This window comes from Eleutherodactylus coqui, chromosome 5 (genome assembly GCF_035609145.1).
Source record: "Eleutherodactylus coqui strain aEleCoq1 chromosome 5, aEleCoq1.hap1, whole genome shotgun sequence".
NCBI lineage: Eukaryota > Metazoa > Chordata > Amphibia > Anura > Eleutherodactylidae > Eleutherodactylus > Eleutherodactylus coqui.
The window spans coordinates 175,263,403-175,275,722 of record NC_089841.1 but is presented as its reverse complement, the minus strand read 5'-3'; the positions used below and the strand labels follow the sequence as shown (position 1 = coordinate 175,275,722).

The 12,320-nt window shown below is 38.9% G+C and overlaps 1 protein-coding gene across 2 annotated transcripts in view; it reads right to left on the bottom strand.

Annotated features, from left to right (window-relative positions):
- Positions 1–9,789, bottom strand: part of LOC136628116 (P2X purinoceptor 2-like) — a 31,973-nt gene extending 22,184 nt beyond the window's left edge. For both annotated transcript variants that reach the window (XM_066603760.1, XM_066603762.1), the window contains exons 1-4: positions 9,496–9,789; positions 9,184–9,334; positions 8,161–8,232; positions 7,132–7,207 (exon numbers count right to left, since the gene is read on the bottom strand). In XM_066603760.1, the coding sequence (XP_066459857.1) occupies positions 7,132–7,207; positions 8,161–8,232; positions 9,184–9,334; positions 9,496–9,638 (442 nt within the window). In that variant the 5' untranslated portion in view covers positions 9,639–9,789. The remainder of the gene's footprint in view (positions 1–7,131; positions 7,208–8,160; positions 8,233–9,183; positions 9,335–9,495) is intronic.
- Positions 9,790–12,320: the final 2,531 nt, after the last annotated feature.

Below are 12,320 nucleotides of genomic sequence, written 5' to 3'. Positions count from 1 at the left end.
AACACAATGGCATCTTTTCATAGATTCTTCAAAAAGAAGTCTCAAAGCAATTTTGCTCCACAACGGCGGTTTTTACACTTCCATCCCTGCAGGTCATTTCGTACACTTAAAGGAAACCGATGAGAACTTGGAATTGGTTCTTCGTAAACTTAAGTATAAAGACCACAGTTGGCAAGTGTGTGGGGATTTAAAGGTCTTGTGCATGCTGCTTGGGCAACAAGCTGGATATACCAAATACCCTTGTTTGCTGTGTCTATGGGACAGTCGAGACTGACAAAATCACTGCACGAAGAAGAGTTGGCAGCCGAGGCTGCTCACAGTCGGTCAAAAAAAATGTCCTCCGAGAAACTCTAAAGTTCTTCTACCAAATCTCCATATAAAATTGGGATTGATGAAGCAATTCGTGAAATCACTTCCAAGAGATAGAGAATGATTCAAATATTTGGTCACCAAGTTTCCAGGCCTCTCGGAGGCAAAATTGAAGGAAGGTGTGTTCGTCGGACCAGACATTAAAAGGCTTATAGTTGATCAACAGTTTGTCAATACCAGGATTCTCAAAAAGAAGGGTGGATTGCATTTAAAGAGGTCATAGAGAAATTTTTGGGCAATAAGAAAGATCCCGACTACAAAAAGAACGTCGGATGAATGCTGAAAGCATTTCAAGCTTTAGGTTGCCTAATGAGTTTAAAAGTGCATTTCCTCCAATCCCACCTTGACTACTTTCCTGAAAATTTGGGAGCTGTGAGTGAAGAACAAGCTGAACGATTCCACCAGGACATTAAATAGATGGAAAGAAGATACCAGGGAATGGAGCATTACAGTGATGGCAGACTACTGTTGGATGCTTCAGAGAGACATTCCATATGCTGCTCACAAGCGTAAATGTACCAAGAGGAGCCTCAGAGGGAGGAAGGAACGATTTTAGTGTTTTAGTGGCTCATTTCAGTTCAAAAATGATTTTCATGTAAATTTTGCAATTAAAAATTATTTTATAATCCATTTTCATTTATTTTGAGGTATTGCCTTTTTTAACATCGATAACTGAATTGGAACAGGAAACATGACGTCCTATGACAAAACGGAGGCCATTTTCGGATTCAGTGTACCGAAAAATATAAAGATTACATGGAATAACCAAAACAGCTCTTTAAAAAAAAATTTTCAGACCAGTGTAATTTGTGTGGATTTGTTATAACATACATCCAGCATTATGGAGGCAGAGAACATAAATATAAGTATTATCATTGTCCAGAGGATAAACTAAAGATTATTGTACAGAAATAATAATGATATATTGTCAACATATTCTGCAGCACTTTACAAGTCAGAAGGAATAAGACACAACATGCAGTATTAAAGCAATAGACAATTTGAAGAATAGGCGTAATGGAGGGTGAGGGTTCTGCTCGCAAGAGCTTACAGACTGTAGGTATATAAGGGTGACACAAGAGGTACAAGTGCTTGTTCTGTGCAATGGTCCAGCCAGCTTTTTCTTTCTAGGGTGCTATACATATATACATAAAGCTGAACAAACCGGTCAGCAGCTATATCTGTGTATATATTGGTATGAAGTCTATTAAGGTGTTTGTGGTGTGCGGGCTATAGCAGGATGAAGGGGGTCAGGTTTACAAGGGGAAGTATAGAAGTGGGCTAAATGGAGAAGAGGTAAATTAGGGAATATGGTAGGCCTCCCTACAAATATGTGCTTTCAGGGCACACTTAAAAGCTGTAGGCATTGGGAATTAAACTGATTGCCTAGAGTAGCACAATACACAGAAGTGGTGCAACTCGGGAAAAATCTTGGAGACGGGAGTGGGAGGTTCAGATTTAGGACAATGTCTACAGGCTGACATGAATTGGAGGACCCATGTGGACGATCCGCAGTTCAAGCCACCCATAAAGAAACATGGGCATTCGCAACTGAATTAAAGCATGCAGATTTGTTTTGAGGACCTCTTGCTCCATTTCAGTGCAGATCCCGCAGGGATGGCTTCCATTGAAGTCAATGGAAGCCGTGGAAAGCAGGGGTTAAAAAAAAACAAAAAACAAACTCCACTGCGCACTTGTGCACATATCTACAGTGAAGAAAATAGAAGACCAGACAAGCACGCAGAAGACCCAGATGGGTAAGCAGTGTCCTTGGCCATGGGCAGGGTCGGATTCCGCTGCAGGCTCCGGCATGCTGAATCCCATCCGCCCGTGGACATGAGGCCTTAAGAGGAACTTAGTCTAAAGTCATTACCAGAGCAGAGAACATAGGTAGGGTGGTAGGAAGCTTAAATTGTCTACTTTGGGAGTTTAAATTGCATTCTATATTTAAAGGGCAGCCAATGGAGGGACTGGCACAGGGTGGAGGAATAAAAAGGGTGGAGCAACTTCTACTAGGAATGTAGTCCAATGCCTAGAGGAGAGATTATTGTGGTAGTCAGTAAGGTGCTGCCAGCCCAAATATCACCACCATGTGTGATGGGTCGTGGTAATGCAAATCCCTGAAAACAGAAAATAATATGCTGAAGGTGGAACCATTAGAACAAAAGAAGGAATTAACCCAAGAGCAATGGGTCTCTTGGTGGATAAGCAAAAAGACACTAATAGCTAAAACATTAAACAATAGCTAAATACATGCTACCTCCATTCATAATAAGTCAAATCGATGTCTCTACATATATATACTGATTGATGAAATATTTGTAAGAAAAAAGGTCAGTGCACATGTCCCTAGGACACACTATCCTAATAATAATCTTTATTTGTATAGCGCCAACATGCTGAACGCAGGAAATTGAGAAGCAAGTAGAATAAGAAAAAATGAATAGATGCATAGAAACAAATAAATACTTCATCCATAAAAGTAGATTAGCTACCGCTGTACCTATGACATTCATCTACTGAGGAAAAAAAGAGAATATGTCTATGTATGGTAAAACAATTAGTATCATCTTAAAAACAATGCCACTGAATAGATGACAATCAGTGGATAAAACAATGCCATTAAAAGAATCCATATGAAATAGTTACAATGCACAATGTTCTGTGACATCATCACCAAAGTTTATAAGTATAGCAATGCACATTATAGTCAGCAATTTTTCTCAAATAATGGGAACAATTGTGATGACTGCGGGTATCCAATGGGAGTGCACCACATGATGAAGCGGAATGGTTAACGACAGAGCGAAGGGCGATGGAACGTGATAGCCACCAATACTCTAAATTGGTTTATTCTTTTATTAAAAAAATGTTTGTGTTGTGAAAAATACATAGAAGTTTGCTGGAAAAAAGATTTTTTTTTTTGAAGAATGAAATGCTGGTGTGTGCAGAAGGACAGAAATGTTTTGATGCAATATTACAATATGTGAAGGATTGCAGCTGTGCAGCGCTAGACAAGTGATATAATATCTAGGTGTATGGAGGAGAAGGGTGCCGATGCAGGAGGATAGTACACAGCAGGGTATGGTTTAGCAGTATCCAGACAAGTGGAAGTGCAAACCCCACTCGGGACAAAAGAATAGCAGGTTGTTGGCAGGAGGCAGGGCAGGACAATTTACGACCAGTAGAGGTGGCATTTTTTTTTTTTTTTTTTTTTTTTAAGGGCGCATGCGCACATGAATGCGGTGACGCTATCAGAGATCAGTGATGTCAGAAATAGAAAGTGCATGTGCACTTTTGGTATAATGGGATTCTTCTCAGTAACAGAAACGAAGTAATCTTGTAGATATGATACCTTTTAACGGCTAACAAAAATACACGGTTATAGGAAGCATTCGAACATCTTAGGGTTCTTACTCAGGCTTAAATGGAATAGATCGTAAGAGGCATACCTAGAGCAGTCATTCATATATATATATATATATATATATATATACATACATACATACATACACACACATATACAGATACAGATACAGATACACACATATATATATATATATATATACATACATATATATATATATATACACACACACACATACATATATATACACACACATACAGATACATATATATATATATATATATATATACACACACACACATATATATATATATATATACACACACATACACACGCACACACAAACACATTATATATATATATATATATATATATATATATATATATATATATATATATATATATGAAGAGGCACAGACATGGTGTGATTCATTTGCACTTAAAGCAATACGAGAACAGGATTAGTAGAGGAGTAAATACTTAATTAGTTCACTGATAAGGGATTTATGTTTTATGGTCTCTAAATTGGTGTTAGGAGGTCGCCAGGCCAGCATGTTAGCTTTGCTTCAGATTTCTCATATTCTCCACTGATGCAAAAAGCCCCCTTCAAGGTTCATTCCGTTCTTGAAAGTATCAAGCATGGTTATAAACCTGTACTTCCAAATTCTTCTGTGATGGTGAGAATTTAAATTCCCTTTAATATAGTAAGCTTCATATGTTCTATGTTGTGTGTGTGATTAGAAAAGTGTTTAGCCACAGGAAATTCTGTCTTTCTTTCTTTAATTGTGTGGCGATGAGATCTCATCCTTGCTCTAAGTTTCTCTCCTGTTTCTCTGACATAAAGGCCCCCATCAGGACATTTACTGCACAGGATCAGGTACACAATATTGGACATGGAACATGTGAATGTCCCCGGGATCTTGTAATCCTGCTTTGTGTTGGGGATCCGTATCCTGTCCACGGTCAGTACATGTGAGCAGGTCTTGCAGTTCCTTACATTACAGGAATAAGTTCCTTTTTGTGTGTCAGAGGGCAACATGCTCCTGATTATAAAAGTTCCTCAAATTTGGAGGTTGCCTGTAACACAGAAGTGAAGGGTCTGGGAATATGGTTCTTAGATGGTCATCCTTGTGTAGGCTATGATGGAGTTTCTTTGCGGTTTTCCTTAGTACCTCTAGCTGCAGATTGTAAGTACTAGAGGTACATGACCATTTTCTTCCTTCTCTGTGTATTGAGGTAGTTGATTCCTGGGTATCCTGATGGCTCTTGTGATCTGATCATCAATTGAGGTAGGATGGTAGCCATCATTTATAAATGTCCTTTTAAGGTGGTATAGATGTTCCTCTCTGTCTGTTGGGTTGGAGCAGATCTTGTTGTATCTGATGGCCTGGCTGTAGATGATGGACTTTTTGATGTGTTCAGGATGGGAACTGTCCCATCTGAGGTATGTGGGCCGATCAATCGGTTTTCGGCAAAGGGATGTCTGTATTGAGTAGTTTGAAATTTTTATGGCGTCGTCCAAAAAGTTGATTTTTGTATATGAGTAGCTTAATGTCAGGTTTATGGTGGGGTGGAATGCATTGTGTCTCTCATGGAATTTTATTAGTTTTTGTTCGGTGTTGGTCCAGATGATCATGATGTCATCAATGTAGGCCAATGGTTTGCTAGAGCATGAGGCCAGAATGTCATTTTCCAGTTTTGCCATGAAAAGGTTGGCATATTGTGGTGCCATTTTACTGCCCATGTTGGTTCTGGTGACTTGCAGGAATCTCTCTTTGCCAAAGAAGAAATAATGGCAAAACTGAAGCGCTTAGTAAACTGTAAACGTAGCTGGAACAACCATTGTCAGTCAGCTTCTGCCAAAGCAAATAAGATCACGGGGTGCATCAAAAGAGGTCTAGGGGCACATGACAAGAACATTGTTCTTCCTCTTTAAAAGTCACTGGTCAGACCACACATGGAACATTGTAGACAGTTTTGGGCACTGATACTCAGGAAGAACATATCACAGCTTGAGTGGGTCCAAAGATGGTAAACTAAGGTAACTTTTCTGGGTATTGTAATCCATTCATTCTATTTATTATCAAAACTGTGGTTATTCACTTTAGAAAAAAGACGGCTGAGGGGCAACCTATTAACAATTTATAATTATATTAGCGGACAAGACAGAGATCTCTCACATGATCTATTTAAACTCAAGACTGACAGTAACAAGGGGCCCCCTTCTGTGTCTAGAGGAAAGAAAGTTTCTACATTGACATAGAAGGGGGTTCTTTACTGTAAGAGCAGTGAGACTTTGGAACTCTCTGCCTGAGGACGTGGTGATTGCGAATTTGATAAGAGTTTAAGAGGGCCTGGATGCCTTTCTTGAGTGACACAATATTATGTTATATTTAATAATTACTTCAAAAGGGTTGTTGATTCAGGGATTATTCTGATTATCAGACTTGCAGTCAGTAAGGAATTTTTTTTCCCTTAAAGGAGGAAAATTAGCTCCTACCTCATTGGGATTTTTTTTTGCGTTCCTCTGGATCAAGCATTGGAGGTAATAGGCTGAACTAGATGGATATATGTTTTTTTTTTAGCCTAACATGTTTTGTTACTATGAGATAACATGTATGTAGCTGCTGTTTAATGATTTAGCTAGTCGTGTCTTTTCACTTATCCACCAAGAAACCCATTGCTACTACTATGGAACAGTCCAACTTTAAATGACTATCAGTGCTGCCAAATGACGTGTAACATCTAGCTTTTTAGTAAGCCACCGTTTTACCCTTTCCCTTCTGTCGTTAATAAGCCTGTCTATCGAGGCTGTAAATTGTGAAAATTATATTGATTTTGTTTTAGATATGTTTTTATGGTTCAAAAGTTTTTTTTATTGAAGAATTTGCATAGTGCAGAAAGGAATGAGTTACTTTCATTATATGCAACAACAATTCCTTATTAGGCTCACCCTATATTATTCTTCTGTTTTATTAAGTGCGAACAGTATTAATAACACAAATAGGTCCGTGCTCGCCGTAGATAGGTTTTTAATTCAATTTAATCTTTTTTATGGAATCGCCATTTCCTTTTATTTGATTGAATTTTCATTTGATGATTTTATCTTTTACTTTGTATTTCCTTTTTTTTCTATATTTCTGAATGTAATTATTGTGTACGACACTCTTTCCAGCCATTTCTGAGGAAGGGGCTGTATATAGTACTAAGCACAGGAAAAACAGACACAATTTCGGGCCTGAGTGTATAACAAAAATCCAATAAGGATCAAAGGGTTAGACAAAGATTTACAGACAACATCTGATCAAAAAGAAAAGGAGAGGCAGACATGTATATACAATGAAATTAAACTTTGCAGCAATGAGAATGAAGATTCAGAGTATTAAGGGGCTTACCGTGACCAAGAACATGCATGTCTCCATATCTACAGTCTTCAGCAGAGACGCAGCGAGCATCAATCACACTCTTACTCTGAAACAAAATGATTAATATATACATAAAAATCTAAAGAGCAAGACATCGGGCAAAATGACCCCCGTCGTTACATATTACTCTAAAAAAGTAATGTAAACATTACTAGAACTGCTGATTATGTTTCATTCTTAAAAGTACCCATTCCAGCTATGTAACATTCTCATCTATGGTTAATGGAATGAATAGCTGACGCACACAAAGTAATACCTTTCAATGTCAAATAGCGTGTGGCATTTTACTGCGAATGTGAAGGTGACCTTAGTTATAGATAACAGATGTTTGTAGATTTACAGGGTTTGTTGTGATGGGACAATCCCTTTAATTATTCAGTGTACTCATAAAAGCTGACATTTCTGAAGCAATTGGAAACATTTATTTTTTAAGTGCCTTTTTGCTGATTGGTTTCTGTTTTTCATCATGAGTGCCATGCCATGGACATGTATATAACAGATGTATAATAAATAAAATGGTCCAAGGCTCAAATAAATGGTGCTTAATAAATGAAATGTCAGAAAAAATGGGGGGTAATATGCTGAACATGTCTTTTTTGGCCTTACATGCTATGTTACTATGAGATCCTTGTCCTGACCCGCCATTAAAAAGTTTATTTTTTTTGTTTTTTTTTACAAAATGTTGCACGCAGTAAATGTCACACCACAAACGGAAAACTGCTGACAGCATGCAAAAAAAGGAGATGCAACTACTGCAAATCTACTAAAAACATGTATGCAACAATTTTTATAAATGGGCCCCTTTACGATTGGACTTGTTCAGGCCCTCTGAGTATTTATTTCCTTCTAAGCTGTGATATACATTTACTGCCCGCACTGCTGCCTACTTATATGAGTCTTCTGCAGTGCCATTTCCTCTATAGTAGGTGTGCTAATGTGCATTAACAAAAATGACTTGTGAGCTACAAAGAAAACACATGCATCCATCAAAGCTCTCACCTCGGGGCAGGTTCCCACAGTTTGGAGTTTGGTGCTTTCAGTCCTGGTTATGATGGTGAATATGCTGCCACCCTGATACAGAAGAAAGTGATTTGTAAGGTTTTATCACTTGAAACTTATGATTTTCCTAACTCCCCGCCTGAACGGTGCTCCCACCCGGCCTCTCCTGATCATTAGGGGTTTTTTTTTCAACAGTAATGTTTATTGAGATTTGCAAAATGATATATGTAAAACAAAGGTAGAATAAGGTCTATTGTGGCTCCTGATCATCAGTTTTACAGAACCACACAACAGTATTTTTTCATTCTCTTCTTCATCCACACATTTCTTTCCATTTTCTTAATTTCCACCCTAATGGACAACAAACATGCACTAATTTATCCCCAGCACAATAATGTGTTTTACCTTCAGTTCGCCCCCTCCTTTCTAATTCACTCAAACATACAATTCTTTAGTCATGTCTTTCCTCTTCACACCTTCCATTTACTGGAGAGCACAGCGTCCTCTTCATCCCACTACTTCCCCACCAAATTAACCAACAGCCACAATTGCCATGGTCATTATGTCTTGTTACACCACAACAGTAACACAATCATTTTGTCATTAGCATCCACTATGATTAGTTGCAGAAACACCTTGGATGAGATTTATTCTTCTATTGTCTTAGACTGAAATGACCCACCTTCAAGAAACGCTAACCTAACTAAACACTTGGCGTTTACATCATTCATTCTTTGGTCTTTGGTCATGCAATACCATTCACCTGCTCATAGTATAATCTCTCCTCACTGGCATCTGTTAATCAGATAATATGGAATGCCTGTATGTATTAACATTTCACTTCCTATGCATTTGATACATTTTCCATCTCATAACTTGGTCTTCTTTCTTTTTGTCCACACCAAATTACCTCAAGTATTACAACAGCAGATCCTTTCATACTAAAACCATCCTTGACTTCATCTTGTTCTATGTAACATCTTAATCCATAGTATTCCTCATTGCTCCCCTACCACAGCCTACCTCTGGAGGCTTCACATACTCGGCAACATCCCAGATCCTCTTAGCTCCTCTGGAAGCTTTGGATGTAGAGACACCTTTGACTTTAGTGATCACTGCGCTTTCTGGACCGGTCTCCTGAGCCTGATATCCTTTCTGTACCACAAACACATACCTGTCAATAAAGCAGAAGTGATCAGTAGATACCTGCATCAGGAGATTCTGATATTATAGACCTCCTCTGATATAGACACTAGATATTTCTTGTTCACGCCATCTAACTCATTTGACTTTCACTGCATGTGTCCCCATAGCCGGTCGTGGATATGAACTCACCAAGCAAAATACACAATGATCAAAAGCTGTAGTAGTCTGTATATAGTTCCAAGATGACGATTCTTGACTACAATCACTTTGGGGGTCTCGTACTCCCATAGTTGCCCAAACCATGTCAGTGAGCGAGTACGGCAACCAGTCATCGGCCAACGTCCTGTCCACGGGCACAAATTGGCACGTGGTCTCAATACTTCTGGTTCGTAGATTTACTATCAGAATCTTTAAAGTACACTGGAATAAAAAAAATACAGCATTCAGGTCTGCAGGACTGCGGTTTGTGCATTGTTCTCTTGCTTCTCCTCAGAATGCATGTAAAGTAATTAGTGCTGATCCAGTAGAGTGATGGGAGGCTAAAGTCACAGAGCAAAGGGGGCACAGGAATCAAGCTTACCGGTAAATTTTATGCATTGGTGCCCTCTAGTGGTACATTTAAAGAACGCATTCTCCATCAAGGCTGCTTTCATCATAAATAAAGTCAATGTTTCTGAGGGTATGGGTATCTGCCATTCAAGAGCCATCTAACATAGAAAGATAAAAGGTACTGTATGTGCTGTAGCAAGGGTCATTGTGACTGCTACTGTATTACTAGTTTCCACTGTCAACCCTGCCTTGATTCAGCTGAGTGTAAGTAGCCAGCACCCCAAACTTGCAGCTTTTCTAGAGTGTGGCCCCTTTACGATGCATTTTAAGAGTAACATTATAAAGACATTGTACCACAATTACAAGTTACCCCCTATCCATAGAATAGGGAATAACTTACAGATCAGTGGGAGTCTCAAGAATGGGGGTCCTGTGTCCCCTGTTCTCCTCACTGTAGGGTCACTGCACCTCCCGCAGTAAGGAAATTGAATGGAGCACTGGTCATGCAAGAATACTAGCAGTTAATTCACTTTAAATAGGACTACTGTGATAACCAAGTGGCACCCATTTGGCTATTTCTGTCAGTCCCATTGAAATGAATGGAACACCAGCCGCACATGCCTGGCTGGTGCTCGCTTCATTGTGATGTCACTGCGGGGGGAGAGGAGATCCTCGCAGTCACAGGCAAAGTGGGACACAAGAGTCTTGTTCTCAAGATCGGTGGGGGTCTCAATGCTGAAATCTGCACTGAGAAATAGATCGCAAAATGCTCTTTTTCACTGTGTATCATGCAGCGTGAGCCATACACATTTGTATAGTCTGCATATGATATGCTGTCCATATCCAATACATTGCATATGGGCAGTGTTTTCTTACACATACACTGTTTCAGAGCGGGGAATTTGGAAAAAAAAGTGTCACACTGTACATGTATGTATGATACATGGGCATACGCTGTGTACACTCAGCCATATGCTGTGCCAGCAGAGACCGCGTATGTTTGCAAAATAGGAAAAACACTGCAAGGAGACCCACAGTGTTTTACGCATATGCCCATGGGCATGAGCCCTATCTCTCTTTTAGCACCCAGATGGGCTCTACTCCTACTCGGCCTCCGGTCACTGACTTCTTTTCAACAGCCCACCAGTGTGCTGCTCTTTGGATTGGCAGGTCCCTCAGAATACCATGCACGTACTGCGCATGCCATCCCACAAGCGCCAAACACTCACTACCACCTAGAGGTGCTGCAACACAACATTAACTGAAGACCAATACAGAAATAGTGACACTGCTGAAATAACAGTTCACCAGCTCCTACTCTATATGCCTGAGGGTGCCCGGACTTTGTGGGTACAAATAACATAATCGATAAAATATAGCCTCGACACTACCATATCTTCAAATTTAAAAGCATATTAATATTTCCCACTGCTGTATCCATGAAGCTCAATCACATGTAAGCTGTATGAAAACAAAGAATCCTCTTGGCCGTGATGAAGTCCATATTAACAAGACATCGCCAATTATCCACTGCAGTGCTGGATGGCACACTACAACACTATGCCAAAATAGGCAGCTTCAGTCAGATCACCTGCTGTAAGTGCAGACAATAGAGGAAATAGACAAAAGTGGGATGAGCGGTGCTAGAATGAGGTAAAAAAAATATATAAAAATCACACTGACTTTATTGAAAAGTTACATTTCTGAGTCCTCCAGGTTAATTTCGAAGAACTTGGTAAAAATCTTTTTTTTTCCTTTCATGATAATATAAAATTATAATAAAAAGTTTATTAGTAAAACGACGGAAGAAAGCAGTTTTAATTTTTGAAGAGGTTTTATAGAGATGCTTGGAATAGTATAATTACACCCACCAGTAAAGAAGTGTTCCATTAATGCAAAGTAATGCTGTTGTAATGTGATATCACAAGGTATTATTGATCTATTGAAATCTGACTTCACACATACTGTATGTGCCCATAAAGATGAGCTCATTCTCCTTCATCAGCATCTGGAATTACTTAGATAACTTAGTTACTATCACAGAATGTTTCGTTTCATAGTAGATGATTTAGTACCATGCAAAGGTTAGTAATGGGACTTCATTTTATGTAGAGAAATCTTGTATTCCACATGATAAATGAGGTTATATGAGTAATAATGATAAAATGTTTGCATTGATGTTTCACAACTAGTAAAGGTCATGTTCTTGTGGCTTATAATAGAGGGAGAATAATATGGATGCTACATTACCATACATGATTGGCCATAAAGACCAATTAGCTTCTTCTGAAGGACACTAATTAAATATTAATGACATATATTATGCATCTACGGTAAATATAAGTGGTGAGAAAATCCCTTTTATGCTGTACATTCTGATAGTTCTCTACATAAGGGTAGCTTCACAATATCTTCAGTTAAACCACAGATACAGCTTCATGATGGCAGAGTGGAAATCAGAATCT